The sequence below is a fragment of the Lissotriton vulgaris genome, chromosome 4_1 (genome assembly GCF_964263255.1).
Source record: "Lissotriton vulgaris chromosome 4_1, aLisVul1.2, whole genome shotgun sequence".
NCBI classification, from domain to species: Eukaryota; Metazoa; Chordata; class Amphibia; order Caudata; family Salamandridae; genus Lissotriton; species Lissotriton vulgaris.
In genome coordinates, this window is record NC_141691.1 from 410373049 (window position 1) to 410396420 (window position 23372).

Sequence of the window (23372 nt, forward strand, 5' to 3'; positions counted from 1 at the left end):
ATTGCATGCCAATGTTGGTCGCACTTTCAAAAAGCAAAACCCTCGAGTTAAGCGTTATATAAAAAAAAATGTATTGATCAACATTCATGAGTAACAAACCTGCATCTTTTCTATGTATTTCATAGGCGATTCATCATTTATATAATCACAGTGTGTGGACTGTGCCCACAGGTAAGCGGCGAGGACTTCATTGATAGCCCATTGCATGGCAGCGCCAACCCCTGGCCTAAGTGTTAAGCTGCCCCACAAGATGAGGGTATGATGGCGATGAGAGCTTTCCAGCAGTCTCCACACAGTACATCAGAGAGCAGCGGGGAGCAAGGGATTCTCAGACACGTGATATTAAAATGGAAAGACCTAGAGCTATAAATGAACAGCAATTTACGATTCTATCTATGATTTGGCAAAAGTAGACATCAGGAAAAACCTGTGTTGTTCTCAAATGTTTTTCTACAGATGTTGAGGAAATAATTAGACAAGAAACTGGTTAATGTCGGGGTTTCTTTTTCCCTCGCAAAATAAGTTTCCTGTGCACGGACACAAGTAGCTGGAAACCCTCTGGCGTGGATCCAAGCTGCATTGTAATGTGAGTGTTTGTCAAAGCCAAATGCTTTTGTTGCACTAACTCCCCCATTCGCCCGTTCAATTCATGGTGCGGGCGCTACGAGGGAGAGAGGGGGTGGGGGAGGTCCCCGGTGCCACCGCTCCACTGACCACATGACCAACTGGGCTCTCATCCAAAGCAGCCGGCTCCAATACAAAACGCAGCCCCCATAGTGAGTGAGAGCATTCAGCGCAGCTCAGCCTGGCACAGCAGAGCCCCCACCGCCGGAGCCCGCCCGCCTTCCTTCTCCAGACTGAGAGGCTGCAGCGTGGATTCTGCTCACACAGAGCGCCGCTCTCTTCTGCCGCTGCCAGGCTCCCTCCCAGCCCAGGGGCACCAGCCATGAATCTCAGCGTGTGGACCTTGGCGCTGCTCCTGCTCTTCCTCACCTTGACGTCGGTCAGCGGAGGTGAGTCTGTCATTGGTGCACAGCCTGGGGTGCACGTGAGGGCCAGGGTGGCGTCCCGCGAGGCTGATGGCCTCGCGCAGGGGGGCTTACTTTAATTGCTCGCCCCGGAGTTATTATTCCTAGGGCTAATGATTAACAGCCAGGGTTGAATGGCCAGTCAAGTTTGTGCACTTTGACATTGCGTTTTCTGTCGGAGTTTGTAAAAATGCACGTGTGTTTTTTAAGTTTACAGTTTGTCTGCGCGTGGTTTTATTTTAAATGTAAAGAATTGTACTTGATAGGCGAGCGATAGTTAGTGCTTATTACGATGGTTCATCAATGATGGCTCTATGAATTATGACACGTTCGGAACATGTCTCGGCAGGAGCATAATTGTATTTTAAATATAAAAAATGTAACACCGTAGGTGTGCTCGTGTGCTCTGGTGAGCTTGGCTGTACCTGCACTCCTTGCCCTGGACGCATGTATAGTATCAAGGGAAAATGCGAATTTCCGGCATTGTATTATGATGGCGGTATTTTATTGTGTTTGGAAGAATATATTTATTTTTCGGATAAAAAAAAGTATGGCAGTGGTTAACAATATATTTTGTCTAAGATCACACAAGTAAGTCGAGTAGGAGAAAAGAGATTAGAGTACATGCCACATGGTGTTTAGTACAGAGTTCCGAACCTCAACCTCCTCTCCTCCCTGGAGGGATTGTGACGGGGGCTGAGTTTCTCAGTGAAAGGGCAGTGGTTGCAGCTTTGCATGTTCCCAGAAATGGAAGAGTGCAGAAGTACGGAGTTTTGAACGGTTGCCTCCCAGTTGCTTTCAGTGCTGAGAGTGTGTGCACTGTGCAGCCACGCCAGTGAGCCCTGGTGGGAGTAGCTTACATCAAATGATGCTGAGCCTTAGGGAATGAGTGAAGGTGTTAATGTGGCGCCCTCGGTTAGCTTTTCGCTGAATATTAAAAATAACCCCGGGCGCAGGTCTGTCCAGGCTGCACGAGGCGTCGTCACCAGCCGAGGAGCCTCACGGTAGCTGCCTGCTCTGTGGCACCTCCCGCGCGTGTGCAACGCTGAGCACACCCTGGTTCTGGCGCGTGTTCCATCTGTCTGCATGGCCTTGGCATGTGCACACTTGTTGCGTGAAGACGTCTCTCCGACCCCAGCCTGCTGCTGTGCATCAAAGGGCGTGTGCCGAGCACAGAGGGCTGGACTGTGGCACAACCACCCTTGGACGTTACCTGCTTCTGTAAGATGGTGGCCTCACCCCCCTCCCGGGCACACCTGGAAAGCTGGAGTCGCGCGGGGTGCGGGCGCCTGCATGTAACCGGCACAGAACAGACAGTCGTGTTTAATAAAAACATACTCCCGAATACATTCAATAGATGTGGAGTGAGGGTTTGTGTTATTAGCGTGCTTTCGGGGGAGGGGCGCGCCACAGAGGTTGTGTCCACCTGGAGTTACCTGGCGGTGACGGCATTATTCCACAGGCTCACCCCCTGTTGGCTGCGGTCTGAAGATTCGCCTCAGGCGGCCCCAGGGGAGGAAGAGCTCTTGTGCTAACTAGGCTCCGAGCATCCTGGCATCCTGCGAGGCTTGCCACCTCGCCCGCGAATGGGCTCCGTCTCAGCTCTGTTGCCAGGCCCCTCTCGCCCGAACCTGTTTCCAAGAGCCGCCTGCCAATGGAAGGGGCAGGGCGTGCTCGAGCCGCTTTATTTTCTGTCTGGCATTCGGCATGCCACTCTCGTGCCAGCCTGCCTCCTCGAAGGTCGAGGGCAGCGGAAGGCCGTGTTTCAACGGAGCTGAAGAGACAGGGAGGGCGAAGGGACAGGGCGCAGTGACAAGGAGAAGCTGTAGAAAAGGGAAAAGGTGAGGGGGAGCTAAGTGGCCTTACAAGATATGTACACAAGGAGAGAGAAAGAGGAGAGTGAGGCGTGAGTAAAGAGCAGAGTGAGGTGTGAGTAGGGGTTGCATGGATTGATTGACAGACGGACAGAGACAGACAGGCAGGCAGGCAGGCAGGCAGGCAGACAGACAGACAGACAGATAGATAGATAGATAGGTAGATAGATAAAGCGCCAGCCAGACCTTTAGTGGTTATTGCATCTCACTCAGTCATATGCATGTTGTGCAGGTGGGCTTTGCCATGCCATGCTGACAGGAAATGGGAATGCTTGTCAAGTGTTTGTCATGCGGTGCAACGAGCTGCATTGTGTATTACTATTCATTCTCTTAAAGTATCATACTATCAGCGCGACAGAATGAAAGCGGCGGAAGCGAGAGCGTAGTGTTTCTGGGCAGTCCCCGTTAAAGAGCAGCACACTGCGATGCCCCTGGTTTATATATCTGCGTGTTCCTCAGAAGGAATGCCATGTGCTGTGCGTGCACTGCCTTTTACTGGGCCAACATAAATTATACAGCGGTACATTAGCTTTCAAGGCCACGCAAGCCTCGCATAAAGATGCCTCGCAGGAACGCATGGGGCTCTCCAGTTTCTAGCAGGGTGGAAGCTACGCCCATCTGCCCACAGAGAGGCAGGGTGCAGGCAGCAGCAGGCGTGCAGGCAGGTTCGAGCTCAGGAGCTCCAGCCAGGGGTACCCGACCTGTCACAGGGCTACATACAACAGGCAGCTGCCTGAAGGAGGCAGTTTGTCATGTGCAACACACCCAGGTCTTGGGTAAGTAGGGCACATTCGGTTCTGCCTCTCCTGTCTTTGTGACATACAAGATAACCACGCCTATCCAACAGAATAAGCCAGATGTTTCCATATGTCCCTGATGCACATGCATTTTGAATTATGGCCTAACACCACAAGGGCTGCTAGGACTACAGTGCGCACTACTTAAATTTAAATTATAAACGTTCGAACGTTTATAATTTAAATTTAAGTAGTGCGCACTGTAGTCCTAGCAGCCCTTGTGGTGTTAGGCCATAATTCAAAATTCATATTATAATGCTTGGCAGGCATTAATACAGAGCAGCACACATATCGATTAACATTGAGTAATTTGGTGAGAGAGTGCGACATTCATCCACATTTAGACCTGATGCACATGCAACATAGAGCAGTCTGCAGGCCCTACATACAAAGACATGCCAGATTCGCACAGTCCTGGGTTCATATGGAGAGACAGCTCCCCATATGCATCCACAACCCGGATGCCGATGGTAACGCCTGCACGGACCCGTGCAATCCGTTCATATCTCTAAGTTGGAGATCCACCTGTCTCTACTTTGACCGTCGAGGTGCTTGCTCTAACCGCGCACGCCACTGACCCCTTCTTTCGCACACCCTGCGTTTGAGCCCTGATGAGTCACAGCCGCTACACGCTGTGACGAAACACGTGTCGGCTTCATTTAATTTTGTCTATTACTTGCTACTTGGATGTACTGAACATTCATTGCACGATTAAATTCTACATTGTTACCAGACAAATCGTTTGTATCTTTTCGTTAACACTGCTCAATTTAAGTCTCCACCTGGAGACAACTCAAATCTTTCGTGTGCACAGGACTTTGTTCACCAGATTCGCACAGTCCTGGGTTCACATGGAGAGACAACTCCCCATATGCATTAAACAGTAACTCCTGTAAAGAGCAAGGTTTCCTTTCAACAATCCGTATGTGTGATTTATTTGTACAAAACTCAGTTTCCTTCGTATTGTTCCACAGCAGTTGGAGCTGAGCCAGAAGTCATAAGCTCTCGGTCCCCCAGCCAGTGTTCAGAGAAACCACCAAACCATGGTGTAGTTAGAGGCACGAACACATCCATGTAACTGGAATACCTACAGCCCTGTCAGTGTGTTCATTTGGAGTCCATAGCTCTAAAAGCTGCCACTGAATCCATCAAGGAAAGCACATAATGCAAGACTATAGGGCTAATCTTCAAAAGCATATTCAGCAAATACTTACAAATCTGCACAAGATAACTCTTAACTCATCCATTCAGGTCCTCACGTGAAACAGCGACAACCCTGAAATGCAAACCTCAGCACGCTGTAAATCGTTCACCCTGGCAATACACCAAATCCCAGATCATAGGAGCGCACATCACAACACCCACAGTCCAGAATAGCCTGCAAACACACATCTTCTTCAACGCATCCCTATGGAAATAGCTCATGCTGCCCACTTGTTCATCACCACATGCCCCAACTTCCACCCCCTCCGTTGGAACAGTACCCAACCATGCAGCAATACAAGATTTTGTTGATATCATGTCACATAACAATGTTAAGGAATGTTTCCACACAAATCTAAAAGCGAAGACTAAGCAAACATTCCCTGCACATCCCAATTATATGACGAATACACTATGCTTAAAAATGACCCATCTCCATGTGTGTTTGCGAGTTTCACATCTGCCATGTAAGAGATACCGAGCTGAGAGCTGTGCTTGATTTGAGCAGGTGGTTCTACATGGGACTTTGGCCCAGCGTATGAAAGAGCAGAAGCAAATGGAGAAAGAAGACAAAACAGGGAGAAAGGAAAAAGAGCGATAAAGACAAAAAATGTACAAATGCGAGATAAATAAACAGAAAGTTTAGGGTGGTGGAAGAAAGATGCTTGAGGTGGAATTAAAACTAAGCAGACTTGGCATTTGGCTACGCTGTCATTCAGTAGTTCCAGCGTCGGGCTTCTACGAAACACTTTGGGCTGCTGTAGTTACTGGAAGAGAGAATGGTAGAAGGTCTCAGGGGATGGATATTTGGAAGATGTACCACTGGGAAGCCACTGACATTATCACTCGAATACAAGACTTGCAGTCCAAAAGATGCATTTCATATCATTACTCATCTGTCCAGGATGGTCTAACATCTTTAGAACGCATCAGTTTGAACAGAGAAAATACACAGGGCACTTGCTAACTGAGATGCCAACACTGCCCCACGTTGAGCGATATTTGTGATGTATGAAGGGGTTGGGAGTTTGTGATGTCTGTGGAAAGTTCGCTTCCCACCTTTATTTGCATGTTGTCCCGGTTTAGGTAAGCCTGTTCGTCTTATATTGATGAAGCAAGGTTAAAACACCCCACATTATCAATAACATACATGTGTATGGGCAATAAAAAGCTCTGGTTCTTTGAACCTTCTTTGATATAGGCTGGCATGGCAAGGTGACACTTAACAGATATTTCTAGTCTTTAATGCATGTTTTCAGTCAAACCCGAGCCATTAATTGAAGCTTTGGAAAGAACAACACAAGCACAAAAAATAAGGTGCCCAAATGGGCAAGCTGCTTCCAAAGAGGCATCCTGAAGCGTCTGCATGTCCACGGTACATATGTGTCAAACAAAAGCTAAGAGAGTGTTCGCCCAGGGTTGAAAGGGTTAATGAAAAGCAGACTTTTACAAAGCAATGTAAAGAAAGCTCCCTGGAATCCGGGCTCTGTGATTCCTGTGTGATAATCTATAGACACCTCTCACGCAGATGGGGGATGAAAGGAGAGCGCGTGTGCCTTGAAGCCAAAGGACTGCAGTGGAGCCAGACCGCTGCAGGTGCTCAGGCGGGAGAGGGGCAGGGCCGTGCCATTCAGTGGGCATGAGGGGGGCTCCTACCTACCCTCATGCCGCCACTGCCCTGCTTCAGAGTCGAGTGTGTTGCCCCGCCCCTTCCTTTCAAGCTATAATCAAAGAAGGTGTGATAACAATTTAGTGCACTGCTCTTGATTAATGTGTCTGTCTAGGCAATCTGGCTTCTTTACAGCAGACTTCACCCTCTGTTCATACAGTTCGCCTAATGTAAACAATCTCAAGTCATCTTAAACCGTCCTCAATGCCAGCTGCTCTTTTGGCCTCCACGCAGCTTTGGACTCAATGAAATCATACACATGCATAACATGTTAATGAGAATTTCGGTCCTCATTGGGTAGAAAGCTCTAGTTTCAAATCTGTCCTTAAATTCTATGCTGTACCTTGGCGGATGTATGACGTTACAACGCATGCTTTTACCACGCATGCTGTTACAATGCAGGTTTTACTACGCATAACATTACAACGCATATCGCTTTGGGGTGCTGGATAGTGAATAGTTTAATTTACTATTCCAACTCCAGTCCCCGTGGATAGTAGGGAAGGTGTTGGATAGTAAATTAAATATATTCTTATCCTAGAGCGCCCCCCAGCACAATGCGTTGTAATGGTTTTCGTTGTAAAACCTGCGTTGTAATAGCAGTGCGTGGTAAAAGTTGCGTTGTAAAGGATGTTTCCCTACCTGGACTTATTGCTCACAAGTCTCTCAGACTCCCTTGTTGGGGATGTCTTACAACATTTAAGGGTAATGATCTCAAGGCAACCCCCTGAACTCCAGGCTCGATTGCACAATTACCCTGTGTCATATGAAGGGGACAGTTGGTTGACTTTTTACTTACATTGGTGTCTGCTGAGCAGCTGTTCTTGATGGCAGTAAGCATACTCCTTCATTGCTAAGAAATTCCAAATTGTCAAGTGAGACAGGTCTCCAAAATTTCAATACAGCCCAAAACCTTTCCTTGAAATACCTTCTCCAACCATGCACCTAATTAATAATGAAGAAAGTGCATTTTTGTTGTCGATAGGATATGTAGGAAATTGTAATGGCTATCTGTGATCTCCAAACTTGTGAAGTGTAGGCAACATGGGACCGTTACACGGACTTTTTGCACTGCCAATGAAAACATTGCTGCACACACACAAGTAATCTTCATGTATCAATAACGAGACCTTGAATCACCGAATCAGGAGCTGTGGATATTTATGCCCACAGATAGATCTATGTACAGTGGAAAAGCCGCGTGCACATCAGATTTTGTGTGGTGCAGGGTTAGATGATGAAAAGGGGTTTGGCAAGTGGGAGCGACCCTAGTAGGCAGGCCACCTGGCCTTTTCCTTCATAGGAACAATCCACCTGCCAAATATTCTGCATCATAAACAAATATGAATCATATTTCATTGCTACATCCCCTTTCAGCTCTCCATTCACTGCTCTCCAGCCAGTTTTGGGCTCCACAGATGCCATTTGATACTTTGCTACATTTTGCAGAAATATGGGATTCAGGCCAAGTCCATTCATTTTCTGGGCAGGGACATGGCAGGTGAAAGAAATACGAACAGCTCTTGGCTGTGCAACTAGGGTGATGCTTTCCATCCGTAATACTCTCCTTTGTATTCCTAAGTATGTTGTGTGGTGTGTTTTATTTCATTGTATCAATGTAAGTGCTGCTTCCTCTTTAATAGGCTCTTTAAAGCATACCCCCATTACGTCATTTCTCATATTCCACTGGTTTCTTCAGACTCACTTGTCCCTTTGGGAAATCTATGGGCAAGGATTTGACTAGAACATACCCAGTGAAGAATAAAGGCAATTTAGTTGGGGACCAATCACCAGTCCATGCCTCATCTCATAAGGAAGAAAGTTACCCCAGGCTTGTTATTGATTAACTCTTTATTCTGAGGTTTACCAGCTTTCACTGGCACATTCCATGAATTCTCCAATGTCTGCCTAGAAGCCATGATGACCAGTGCAAAATGTGTGGAGGAGGATTTTAAATCACTTTGTCATTAACTGTGAGTGTTTGACAACTGTTCAGAACTCTCCACCCTCTCTGCCTGCAAGGCCTACCCTGCTCCTCACGTTCCTGAAAATCTCTGCAGGGTTGAACCAGGACTGGTTCTATATCAACAGCTAACACTCGTGTAGGTTGGAGCTATTTCATTGACCCTTTAATGTTATGATCTGTGGTTTAAGGGCCGTTAAGCTCCTGTCTTAACAATATGCAACATACGAAAGATCTTGCAACAGCACCTCCCATCCACATTCTTCTCCTCAACAAATAAACAACAACCATTATAATTTCCACTATAGAGACAAGCATTTACATTCTAAACAGTTTCCATCAAGTCACAGTTATTGCATCCTACACAATCTCTTCTCGTTAATATTGTCCTATCCATTAGGCTCTCAAAACAGTTCAATAGTTTGCAAGTCGTCACCAAATTCACTGCTTTGCAATCACCATCGCACGCCTCACAACTGCCCCACCCTTGAGATTTCGCGTTGAAGCGCTACATTACAAATTATTCTATTTGGTTGCGTCTCTGCCATGGCTGTCCACAAATCAAGGCTACCTCATCACGGATGATGCTATGCTGCACTACAATTTACAAAACAATCTTCTAATTGAGTTCTCCAACATCTATGAAAACAATCCTGGGAAAGGACATCACTTGTAACTAAAGGGTTTCTACTTCCATACACTTTCCAAACAAAACATCCACTAGATAACTGTTTCCCATCTGACCCAGCAGGTTCACAACTCACTTCTTCCACCAATCCTAAGTCAGGGGGCTCCTCACTCCTCTTCCTGTGCTGTTGGGACTGAGGTGGCCCAAACATGACTCACTGATAATCCTCCAAAACGACCCTCCATTGGACATCTCTCAGTGCAGCACCATGCCGTCATGCTTCCAGCCTAACATACAACTGGTACCAACGCCACTCTGTGTAACAATGCCACTCTTGGTACCAATGCCACTCTGGGTACCAATGCCACTCTGGGTACCAATGCCACTCTGTTTGTGAATGTGAAACTCCAAAGTGTGCCAAGTCTGGTGGCTTAGTGGACTAATGAGTCCACTGTAGGGGCCTGTGTTTGACCTCATGGTCACAGGTTCTACTCCTTCTGAGGTCTATAAAATGAGTACTGTTGACTTGGGTAACAATAAACATCTGTTATTCAGCGCCAAGATGGCCACAGGAGAACGTGCGCTTTACAAATACACGCTATGTTCGTTGGAGAATTAGTTAGACCAGGAGGGTTTTGTAAAGCGGAAGAACTGCCAATGATTAGAACTTGAATATCTACAAGGAGAATCCTCTTCCCGAAACAAAAGTAAGCACCAGTCACGCAAGAACTGTAACCTGCACGCAGACCGCACTCTGGGATATAAATGTACAGATCTTGAAGCTGTATTTTTCAGGCTACATTCGCACAAAAGAAGGAGAGCTCTTGTCTGTGGATTTCCTAATAGAATAAGTCTCTCGTGTTCTGAGCTGACAGGGTGCTGGTGGGGATTCAGAGCTGGGTGTGCTGTTACACATATGGCAAGCAGACATTATGTTTCTGGAGTGCTTATTTTGGCAGCAATTATGCGCACTTGGGCCAGTCTTGCAGCCAATTAAAATGCAGCCAATTGAGGCCGCATAGTTTTCTCAACATTGTCACACATGTTGCGGCTGGCATCTTGTGCTGTTTGCTTTTGAAGACAATAGTAATCCTCATTCAGAGGGAGACTCTATTCTTAGCTTTTTTTCTTTAAGCCCCATACATTAACACCACATATTGGAATGATAATCTAAATCACTATTGATGTATATGTGTTCAAACAGCCTGCGGCTTATGCAGTGACCACAACAACATAAATATCAGTAAAATGTTCGGCTCTACAAGTGTCTGATGCATGAAACTACATTTGACTATTTCCTCCCACAGTTTCATATTTAGTCAATGATCTTTGCCTTTTCTAGATTGGAATTTTAAGAGTTATTGATGGAAAGAAAGCTCACATATTACTCAGTGCAAAGGACTGGCCATAAAATGTAGGAAGGGGCTGCGGCTTTGTAGTGATGAGCGCCCAGCAGTAAGAATCCTTTCATGCAGAAGACAAGTGAAGAGGTCCCAGCTCTGCTCTTCCTAAAAGCAGGATGCTTTAAAGCCTCCCCAAGTGACCTCAAGTGACTGAGCATCCTATAATATATCCATGTGTCATGTCTCTGACAGAGGCCATGGTCCTCTCCCTTTACCCCTAGCTGTTTAAACTGCTGTTAGGAGGAAGAGCTTCCGTAGATCACAAGACTTCATAAACTTCTAGAAAGCATCTCCTGCAGCGCCTCTCTTTCAGGTCAATGCACAGCGTCAGGGAGACATGCATGATAGTAAATTATCCCAGTCTGTCTCTGAAGCCCTTCATCGTTGACTTCTTCAGGTATCATCCCTTGTTCACGCTTGTCCAACTATAAATCATTGCAACATAACCGAGCTTTGTCTTTGTGCGGACCTGTAGAGAGGGCTTGTGCTGTTTTGAAGACTGCATAAATCCTTCATCCTACTTTTCGGCCCAGACAAACACAATAGCTTGTGTTTGACAGAAGTGTTGCCGGTGGCAAAGAGGAGATTGCGGTTCTATTTCCTATTGTCCTAAAACAATTATGGTGAGGAAAAGTCGAGGCTCTTCAGTGGCCCTCCACTCCTTGGCAATGGACGTTTTCTTCTCCAGGTCTGTCTATGTACCCGACTGGATCGGATGACCTTGGTTTCAAAGGATTTTAGGTATCACACTGATGTCTGTCCATTTCGAGGCCGCGGCTTATTTATACTTTTGCGTGGTGGTTTAGCAGAAAGTTCGATGTCAAAAAGCTGTGCAGAATACATTACACAGAAGTGCAAGCAAACGTCCAATTTGTGGAATTGTGCAAATCTTATAAATACTCAAAAATACATTCAATTTCATACAGAGATGTGTGTACTTAAATAAGTACCATTCTCTTAAGCATATTTGCAGAAGAGTTAGCAGAGTTCTAGGGATGGTCTCACACTAAGTTAAGGCAAACCTTTTTCACAGAAGGATGTGATGTCATTGCACGCTCACACAGACCCAATGCTGCCACTGACAATATGATGCCAGGGATTGCACAGCCACGCCCAGACCACAGATGCTGCTGCTGTCAGCCTCAATTTGGGCTCTCCACATCTGGCATATGAATACATCCCATACATTAAAGTGTCGAACTTCACAAAGTGGGACAAATCAATACTTAGAAACTCTGAAATCTTTTTAAATCGCTCGTAACAGACCTACAATCACATTTTAAGGTTTGAAACGTTAAAATATGGCATTCATCCCTGCACTACCTGGTGTAGTGCAGACTTTTGATTATGCCGGATGCGGTGCCCCCACACCTACTCTACACTAATTAGCAGTGCTGCTGTGCAACCGTGTCTAATACATTTGTCCCCTCTCTGAAACTATATGATTACACCTTTTTGAATCACGGATTTGTGCTAATCCTTGTGAATCAGGCCAGCCTTACATAAGGTTGGATGCTTTTAAAGTATTTGCCAGACAAGCGGCAATTGATTGCCTCGTTCTACCCAACTTTCATCTTAGGAAGATCGATGATCAGTCCAGTGTCTCTGAAGTATTTCAAGTACCTCACTGATTACATACAGAGTCCAGATTCGACCTTATACACACGAACTGTGGTAATTGATGTACTGTGCATTAACATATATCTTTGCTTATTGACAATTGTACTGTGTACTTTGACCCATGCAGACATCACATTTCACTGTTTAATAACAATGCTCCTTGTTGTAGTAGAGTGAACCTCCTCCGCTGGACTCTCCACTCTGAAACATGGCTACCAAATCCTTTCCACAACATTATAAACATTTACCCAAACATAGTAATTCTGATCTTCCTGGCGATGGTACTGGCTAATATTGGATATGATGGATGCACATACAAAACTGGCTTCAGTATAATAAGGGAACGGGTAGTTTTGGCCTAACTGGGGCAACTCTCTATTTTTTTCAGTATAATAAGCCCTTTACATTGTGACGTAGCCATTCATGCCACATATAGATCGTTTTTTCTCAGTCCATATTAGTGAGTTTGTCGCCCTGCCAGGTCCCAGTGCATTTCAGCCTCACTTGTACACACTCATGCAAGCCTTTCCCTGGAACCCACTGGCACTCTCCACCTGTACCAACAGACGTGGGTACAAAGCCCACCCATGCTAGCTGGGTGCCCCGCTGCTAAATCCGTCCATACTGATCATCTGCTTCTCCCCTTTACGTAGCACATGGGCAATCATGTTATGACTTGCGTGTAAGTGCCAGAGCGCGCATGTTCTGTAAAATAATCAAAGATATTTTGCATCACAGTGAGCATGTGAAACGTTGAAATTGATTCAATGTAGTTACATACATGGTGGTGTAAATGATTAGCGGTGCACATCTTATACTTCTATTGGTGCTCACTGGTAGCTTCCCCCTAGCCGAGGCTTGTCAATTCAACCGGATTTTAATACGTGGCTTAAAGTAATCTCAGGGTGCTGCATTTATTATCATAAATACTGGACTACATGTACCATAATGCATAGGAGAACAAACGAACAGGATAGGCTACTGTTACTGTGCATATCTTTGATATCAGCGCCGCACAAAATCATGATTTGTAGGTGTGTCTTAGTGTGTACTATAAAGAAATTTAAGGTGAGCATTTGATGAGGTATGATTGGGCGGCTATATGTGTATCCAATCCATGCAGTCTGTCAGGGAGGCTTTTTTGATATAACATGTGTGTGCACACAAGAACATGCTGCAGGAGAGGCACAAAGATCCGGGACACTTGTCTGTGAACGGCAAGAACCCGGAAGTGGCAGGGATAAAAGGCGCATGGTCATTGTTGACATTTGTTTACAGGAATTTGATGCAGTGTCTTTCCTTCCCCTACAGCACCAACAGGGCTCTTTTCATTCTGATAACAAACCCCATCCTGTTAGGACAACTCAAAGTGGAACACAGCTAAACAACAAGAGATAGCACTGACTCTCCAGCAGGTCAGGGGTCGGTCAGGGACACAGAAGAGGCAGCACATATGGGTGCAAACTAGATTTCTGACACACTTGTCACACTGTAAACAATTCCCTGCAGTATACGGGGTTCTGTTAATTGTCTTTTCTCCATGCACACTTTATACAACATACAAGCGACCAAGAATTGTGATTCTTTCTTTCCCCGTCGCGAGTCATCCCGATGAAGTACAAAACATAGATGGTACTAGGCGGTAATTTACAGTCGAGTTACAAAGCTGTTTCCTTCTTCTATGTCTAATTTAAAGTCGACACTCAGAAAACTGCGTTTATTTGCAAGAAGACCAGGGCCAGATCAGTGGTACACAATAAGGTATGAATTTCGAACCTCCTGCTATTTTGTGTTAATCCCATCTTTAGCGGGGTTGTGCCCTCCCTGGTCACTCAGCTGTGCGCGGTACAAAAACCGTTAACATAACATAACATAACATCTCCTCATCTATATTCCACAGCAAAATGAAACATATCCCTATTACTAACAGCATTTGCATTGTGTATTCTGCATGTGCTTGCAGTCAATTTACTGATTGAGCAGAAATGGAGAATAACTGGTGTTTGTATCAATTTGACATGCACTTTCCCTGCACTATTTTTTTTTCTTATTGTTGTCACTTGTCAAGAAGGGGTGATAAGGGAAAAAGCAGATCTCCAAATAGTGTTTTTTGCGCTCAAGTACTAAAACAGGCACAAAGACTCTTACTGTGCATTTTGCCGCTAGTGTGAGAGTCTAACAGTGGCCCTCATTGTCTGCATCTAGCTCTAACCAGTAACAGCCCAAGCTTGATTGTCATCCCTCTAACCAATATGCAGCCAATATAAAGGCATCCTTACTTTGGGTAATTATATGCTGCATGATTATAAGCAGTTTGAAATAACATGCGTGAGATCCCTTAAATAAGCAGTGAAGGGCATTCTGTCATTCTCATAACTTAGCTGTGTAAAATTAAAAAAAGGCGTAGCTGTATTGACTCCCTTGTGTCCCGAGGTATAACATACCTTCCTTCCCCTGCCTGCATTTTGCTATGGTAACAACTTTTGATATAATTAGGACTGACTCCCACACATACGCCAGTGCTTGCCGAAAGCTTTCCACTGTCTGTCAGTCACTTGCCAATGTCGAGGATTGGTGTCACTACAACGCATGCTTTTACATCGCATGCCTTTACAACGCGGTTTTTACCACGCAGTCCATTGCAACGTATAATGCTTTTAGGCGCTGGATAGTGAATTATTTAATTTACTATTCCAACTCCAGTCCCCATGGATAGCAGGGAAGGTGTTGGATAGTAAATTAACTATATTCCCTATCTTAGAGCGCCCCCCAGCGCAATGTGTTGTAATGGTATGCGTTGTAATGGTTGCGATGTAATGGTAGTGCGTTGTAAAAAATGCATTGTAAGTGATGTTCCCCACCAGAATGCATAGGAAACTAAAAAGATAAGGCGAAAGACTCCCAACCAACAAAAACCCATTTGATCTCATTGGGTGCTTGCGATATTATTGTACCACGTGGGAAATCTGACAAAAAGTAATATCTCTTCCATCCGCCAAACTTGCTATTCCCCCAGTTTCTTCGGGAAAAGCACTAGATTTCCAACGGCAGAGTTTCTGTTGGATCAACTGGCAGGCACATCTAATTGATGACCCATCTGCCTTAGGGGTATTGGTCAACGTATTGCTGTCGTCCAATTATATATTTTTCCTGATTGCGAACACCAGGCTACGTTTGGCGGTCCTGAATAGGAAGCTAAAGAATTTACCTACATAGACTGGCAGACAATTTACAGCACTACAGGGCCATTTCTCCTTGTTTTTTAATAACAAACTTCCAGCTTGGAAGTTTGTTTTTGAAAAACAAAATACTTTGCTGAATGGGCGCTCTAAGCATGGTGCGGTATCTGCAAAGTATCTGCAAAGCTTCATTGCCTTCAGCTGAAGAGATCTCTAAATGAGGTGGGCAGCCTTTTCCCAGAGGAGTGGAGGGCATCCCTCTGCTGACCTGGAGGACCAGCAGTCTCTCCGCCATAGTCTAAATAAGCTGCCAAGTCCTTTGGTGTCCCTTCGGCGAGACATTATACTCTGCCTAGGCCACAGGAAGCGCTGAACAGCAGGTTTTAAGCACTCCTTAGGAGCCTCCTGAGGAAGTCTTCTTTGAGCCGAAGGATGTACCACACACTATCCTAATCTCAAGCAATGCAACGTGAAATGATACCTTTACAAAAGTATACCTTATCTAAACTCACAATTTATATAAAAATGAGTTCAAGATACTGGAGACAGAAAACATTTTACAAAACGTCAATTGAGGGTAAGTTAAATGGACAAATAATTTGGTATTTTGTGTAAAAAACTATTTTTCACTTCCTTACAAAGCCTTTGTCACCCATAGGAAACACCTTTTCTGACAGCAAAAATGCAAGAGAAACAAATATGCAGAAGCAGATTTGCCCAAGACTAATTTGGCTCAGGCATCCCTAAATTCAACAGATCACTTCCCCAAAGCTTTGCCCTCGTTGCACATGGCCACCATACCTAGGAGGACACAGTGAGCGACGCTGAACAAACCAAGTTGGCCTTTTATTGACCACCACTTCCATAAAATAGTCCGGGCTCCCTAAATACCCCTTAATTATAGCCTGTTAAAATGTAGGCAGCCGCAGCTCCTGACTTTATGACTTTACTTCACATCGCTGTAAAACGCGGCTTTTCAGTTACTTTTCAAGTTTCCAAAGTGACAGCTGTCACAAAAGGAAAGATTGTGTGTGTTAATTAGGTTCTCCTTCCTTCAGTTGGGTGTTTTGTTACAACAATGGTCCTGCAGAAGGTGCTTTATGACATTCTTTGTCCTTGGACACTGCATGCCTTAGCCCCCAGGGTAGCCAGGCGCTGAACACTCGTTGTTAAGTGCTGATAACAGAACCTGTGCACAGGGAGTCCAGAAATGGGCCTAGTTACTTATATTTAATAGAAAACCTTGATTTATTAGGAGTGCATCAAACCCCTAGGAGTGTGAGATTACATAATGTTAATGGAGGCTACATACATTCAATAATCTATATACAGGATTTTTTGTACATTCTATGGAAACGTGTAGATTCATAGGAAGTGGTCTGAGCACTTCGATCAAGGCCAGAAAGCATTTGACACCTTGAGGGAGGACATGTGCACAGCACCAGCGCTGGGGGGCACCTGACACCTCCAAAGAGTTCATCATGCAGACAGATGCATCAGAGAATGGCATTGGGGCTCTTCTGTCACAGCTGAACGAGAAGGGCTTCGACCAACCTGTGGCCTTCATCAGCAGGAGGCTCCTTCCCCAGGAACAGAGGTGGAGTACAATAGAAAGGGAAGCCTTTGCAGTGGTACCTGGTGGTCACCGAAGAAGGTGAGACCATACTTTTATTTGGACTCACGTCTGGGTTTAAATAGATCACAAACCCCTCAGATGGCTAATGCAGATGAGGGGTGGGACTCCCAAACTCTTGAGGTGGTCCATCTCCCTACATGAGATTTTCTAAGAGAGCATGTAATGTTTTTTTTTACATGGCCTGGACATAATGTTGGCTGTGATTGCAGCAGCTTTAAATGTCGAACATAAATAGAATCACCTCGACTTACGTCACATGAAAGACATATAATTCAGAAAGTATGTGTTTGAACGTTTGGTATGTCATGCCCTGGGAAGAGAGCTCTGTTCGACCAGGGGGTTTCAAGATGATATGAGACAGCCTACATCAAAAGGGGAATTATCGCAAACAATCTCAGAGTTCCAGGTGCGCGTGAGACACTTCCCCTGGGAGGTAGTTAGAGGCCTCTGGGTAAGATCATATAAGCCATCAAGCAGTCAGGAAGATGGTCTGGGAGAGCAGGCCTTCTCCAGGTGGGAGAGCGTCATTAGAGCAATAACAGTTATTTATAAACTCTAGTAGCCTAGAGGCTTTCTGAACCAGGCTCAAAACAAAAATACTGTACCTTTAAAGACCTAGGTGACATCTCCGAGGGGCACAGAGTATTGTCATGGAACTCACAAAGTAACAATCATGCTTGTTCTTCTAAATGTTTGTGTGTTTTGGCACCTGTTTTTAGAGAGGGATGTTTTTTTCTATCAATTTACCTACTTGCTAATCTTTTTGGTAATTAGCATTTCCTCCACCAGGGTGAAAGGATCAGGTGTGAATAAAAGATACATTGCTTGTCCAGTACCAAGGTATTTGATGTGGAGGTGCAACACAGAACCCTTCGGGTGTCAGGGGACCGCCCCACCTCCCTGGAGACTCCAACTCGGCACAAAACCTCTCTGTACGCATTGTCACGTCAAGAGCAGTTTAAATATAATATTTCTTCATGTGTACGGCCCTGTAGCCCTATTGTAGGCCCGGTGCCGATTATATCCTGGCCTGGGATACTTATTTACTTGAGTTACTGTAGTTTGTTGGCATTTGGCTGGATTGTGGCCGCTGATATTTAACAGTGAATGGTCCTGGGTAGTGGAGATGTGTGTGGGTGGGTGGGGGAGGGGGTGGGGGAGGCAGTCTGTGTAAACTTGTGCCAAATCTGGAAGCGGGGTTCCATCAGGTTCCACAATACAATTGCAACGAGGAAGAGGGAGAGAATGGGACGCTGGCTGAGAGGCAGAGGTGATAATAAACGAAGAGAAGCTCTGTCTAAACCAATCTTTTTTTTAAAGGACAATGAACTTCGAAACCACCAGCCGTGACAGCCCGAAAGCACCCGGAGGTGAGCGACAGCGGGGCCAATGGCGCTTCCCTCCGTGGCTGGTAAAGCCCTACGGTCCCCACAAAGGAGCCCGTGCTGCAGGCGGTAAAAGCCTCTTCGGGGTTCTGACAGGAGCCAGAAGTGCCCCTCATTCTGACGCATGCTCCGTGCTGTCAGCGGATGCCCGCCCTGGCATTGTACAGGCCCGCTCGGAACAGCTGGGGAACCATTATCCTGCACACAATTCACGTCACTTAAAGCGCGCGCTGCTTAGTTAGAGCGTGCGCAGCTACGAGGCGCGGCTTCCTGAAGCGATGGCTGCAGTTAAACCCCTACCTACACGGCCCAATTAAGTGTCAGTTTGACACTGCGCAGCCAATAGTTGCCTTTGTGCGCCGGATGAGCAGCTTCGCTATTTGCTCGACCCTGTGGGCTTCCTACAATTCAAGGAAAAACTGGGGTCTTTTCTTCTCTAAATATTTTCTCTCACTAATTCCAGTTCCTCTTTACCAAACGCATCCGATCGTCATGTGTCACCTTTCTCACTGCCTTCCTGCATGGATGGGGTTCTCTGCAACACCTTATCGTCTCTTTTTCGGGTAATCATTGTCCTTGACCTGAATGGGGACCCCTGAAGGATTGGAGGGCCTCTGAAAAGGTTGAGGGCCCCCTGTGCCACAGGGGCTGCAGGGGCTTGTGTTACACCCTTGTGTAATATGCTTTGCTGCTCCCAACGCTAATATTCGCCATGAAGCATTGAATAAATAAACACATATACTTCCTCCTAAAAAGAAGGTAACACTATGTGATGAAATCTCTGTGAGCATCTTTGCCATTACCCTGGGACACTACCCAGAAAATTAAAATATCCCTCACTTTGATCCAACCCTCTGATGGCACAAAGCATGCAATACAAGTGAGTATGAGCCTCCATAGAAGCGCTCGCTTGTCACTTCCATCCAAGCATCTATCCATCATCATTTCACCCTTCATTTACCTGCTGATGCCCACTATTCTGTCATCCATTCATTCCTTCATCCATCATTCAATCTTTCACCAGTCAATCCATCTGTTAAACATTCCACCCATCTATCTATCCTTTCACACATCCATCATCCATACATCCAGCCATCCATCATTTGACTTACACATCCATCAACAAAGCCTTCCAACCATCAATTGTTCCTTTTGCCCAGCCATTCATCCATCCACCATCCGTTCAACCTCTCAGACTTCCATGTACTTTGCATCCATCCATCCGCTCATATTTTTATTTACTATGCCATCCTTTCACCCACACATCATCCATTCTCTCAGGTTTCCATTTAGACTGCCATCCATCTCAGATTTCCATTAACTCTGCCATCCTTTCATCCGCCGATCTACACATACTTTCACTCACTCATCCACCCACTCAGCCACCCATCCTCTCACCCACTTATCCATTCGTCCTTTCAAACATCAATCCTTTCACACACACTTTCATCCATCCACCCATTCACACACCCATCCTTTCACCAGCCCACCCCTCCCTTTACCCACTCATCCACCCTTTTACTCGCTCATCCAGCCTTTCAGCCACCCATACTTTTACCCACTCATCTTTTGACCCTCTATTGCATCCACTCATTCATCTTTCTCTCCTTTTTCTAGAAAGACGCATTTGTTTCTTGCTTTTAGTTAACTATGATCCCTCATCTGCAAAGTTGCAGATAAGAGGCTCATAAAAAAATCACCCCGCTGTAGCTACAAAAGCAGGGGTGTTCGCTACGCCCATGCTGTGGGGTCTGTCTCTAAGAAACGCAGAGACCCTGAGGGGTTTATTTCTCTTATATATAGCACAACGGAAATATCACAAGATATCCATCCACAATCTGGATAGCTCCTCTCTTTCAGGGGCAGCTGGAACTGTGGGGAGGTGGGTGTTTGACCAGTGACTCCTGATTCTTGAAAATCAGAAATACCTCATTCGATGACCCAGGTTAGTCCTCATTTCACACAGTATTTCTTATAGAGATTTCACACCACACCCGTGCTGTTCCCTTGGGACTCGTGATTCGGATGGAGCAGGTATATCTACACAAAACAAAGATTGTGAGATAAAGGTGACAAATCCCCAGGTTTCAGCTTGTTTCCGCGAGACAGAATGCACTGGTCTCTCTGATGGAACGCAGATTGCATTCCGCACTGGAGCCAGCTCTGAACACAGGGCCTGCACAAGGCCATGAACATTTTGAACCAGACACCTCAGCCGATTGTAAGCCAGGGGTGTCAGGCGCCCAGGAATTTCTGAATGTCGAGCATTACTTGTAGTTGTTCTACTTGTTAAAGTATCCCAATGCCACCCAAATTCGGCATGTTCAGAATTTGGCACACTTGGCACGGCTCCTTGTTTGGAGGGGTTAGTGGGTTTCTTCATTCAGCTTAATCTGGGGGTGTTCGACTGGATATTGACGCCTAGAAAACTGACCTACAAGACCATCGAGGACGTAATATTGAGAGACAAACGTTAGGAGGCAAGTACATTTAGAGAATACTAGATTTACTATTTATAACTCCAGATCTACAAATATCTGTTGGTTACATACATTTTGACTCAGGTCGGTAAAATCTATACTTTCTTACCCATCGGTATTTTGGTTTCTATATTTCGCCCTAACTATTCTGAGCCATTAATATTCTAGTTTTCATGTTCAGGGTGTACACCATGGTAAACGTTTGATACAAAAACAGCTTTTGGAAGAGAAGTATTTTGCAAAACGTTCCTCCACTAAAAGTGAGTAATTTGCTTCGTTGTTCTCCAGTTAACTTACATTTACCAGGAGTTTCCTCCCGCTGCTGGCTGTTTGTTCTTTTTAACTCTGCAAAGTTTGTAAAGTTTAGGAAGATTGCAAAGTTTTTAAAACAAGCTTTGCAAGGTTGCAGTGCCAAAGGATTCCATGTGCATGCTCGAATCCACATACCCAAGGTTCTGATGCAACTTGCTAGGTTTACTGATGCTACAATTTACTCAATTTTCAAGGCAAACACATTTCTCTCGATGGGCAGCTGACGGTCCCGTTCGGAAGATGTCCATGGGGCTTTCTGTGGGACTTAGTTGCCCAAGTCAAAGTTCAAGAACAGAAACACTTCTGTTTTCAGTGACCCTGAAGCAAAACTTCTCGTGCACACTATTATTCAGACTCACATGTGACACTGTAACATCACAGGCTTCCCCAATCTAGGAATAATTTGAGTCCCTGCCCCACAGAGTCCACTAGGCATCACCCGGTGACATTTGTTGGGGGAACCGAGTGTGAACTTTGCAAACTACCTGTAAGTTCGGTTGGAATCAGGACCTTAGTTTTATATTGAGAGTCACTGGATGAAATACTTAATGAATGTCTCCGCATACCTCCTGTCAGCGTCTGCAGCACAGGGAAAAGGTGCAGTTACTAATGAAATGAGCAATGAAAAATCCGTTAATACAGGTGAAACATGCCGTGCTAGACCAGCATCAGGATGAAATAGCAGCACGTGCCTAGAAAATAAGGAGAAGCGCTTTAGGGCTGCTAATGGCGGTTCGAGGCGCTACATGAAGGGTGACACAACATCATGCAAGGGCTATGCTCCTCTGTTCTCCTCCCCCGTAGAGACCAGCTGCACGTCGGCGGAGTAGCATGAGTCCAGATGTGCCAGTGCTGCTCACATCTGTCCCCTGTGCGGGGGGGCGGCGAAGTTCGCAAGAGTCCGAGCGCACCGCGCTGTAAATCAAGCCCCTTCCTTCCTTTCCCATCAGGAGCATGAGATGTGGACTCAGCTGACAGTCGGAAGCTCGGCGGGTAAACGCACACCCCTTCTTCCCAAACACAAGCCCAGCTGTTTAGGAAGATAAAATGAGGAGCCCCGCCCTGCCCTAATGGCATGACCCTGGTAGAGTAGATCCAGAGAGCGCAGCAGCCCTGCCCGGCACCGCCGAGTGCTTTGACACGGACATGGAGGAAAGCATATAAGCAAACATGGGGTAACGAAGAGGTCAGTATTGCAGACTTCATGTTGTACCGTGTGTGGGGGGTTTCTCCCCGCCCCTGTCCTCGGTCCGGGCAGTATTCGAGGGGCTTACCTCTGCTCGTGTCTCTTCATACAAATGCTAATTGCTCATTTTTTCACACTGGAGGGGATTAATCAAAGCACAATGCGCCCTAAGCCTACAGTGGCCGGCGCCCAGAACTGCTGACATTTCTCGAGAGATTAGCCCATATTTCCCCTCCTTAACCCCATTCCTGCCGCGAAGTGAGGTTTATGTCTGGGACACGCACGTTAGGCCAAACCATTATTCTGGAAAACTGCAACGGTATCAACTAATTATGCTGTATCACTGAACGTTTGTGTGCACAAATGGAGAATGGAAACTATTTTTTCTCCTAGTAATAATATTAGTCCTATACCTTGGTACTCGAGTATTTGACCTCAGATAGAAAGAACGATACATTAGTCTGTCCCAATGCAGTCTCGTTCCCTAGAGGTCACACACGGAAACCTGCAGGGTCACTTAACATACGGAGCTCTCTTACTTTCTATGGCCCGTCACTTTTGAACAGAGACAGAGGTAAAGTGAGAAACAGAGTGGACAGAGAGAAACAGAGTGAACAGAGAGAAACAGAGTGGACAGAGAGAAACAGAGTGGGAGCACGCGTGTAGGTGGTGTGCAAATTGGGAATGCAACAGTAAAAGTGAATAAGGTAAAAGGGTCAGGCAGCAGGGGCAGACTCACTACAAACATATCACACTCTGGAGATAAGAGATGTCAAAGCAGGTGGTAATATAGATGTATGGAAAGGAAGTCCATGTTTAAGTGGACTAATGCAATAGTCACCTGTGTGCAGCCTGTAGGAAACATAGGCTTGGAGCTGGTCCATGCATGTGTGTAACACCTCAGACCCTACGTTTGGAGCACAGTGAGTGACATAGGAATACAATTGCTATGAAGAGGATGACATAGTGCACAATGACTTGCTTCCAGGAGGGGGTATATAAGAGAAAG

At 45.7% G+C, this 23372-nt stretch overlaps 1 protein-coding gene across 1 annotated transcript in view; it reads left to right on the top strand.

The window, feature by feature from the left end:
- Window positions 1-790: 790 nt before the first annotated feature.
- The window catches only part of APLN (apelin), a 39783-nt gene continuing 17201 nt past the window's right edge, over window positions 791-23372 (top strand). The window contains exon 1 of the mRNA XM_086918812.1: window positions 791-1013. Coding sequence (XP_086774938.1) covers window positions 947-1013 — 67 coding nt within the window. The 5' untranslated portion in view covers window positions 791-946. The remainder of the gene's footprint in view (window positions 1014-23372) is intronic.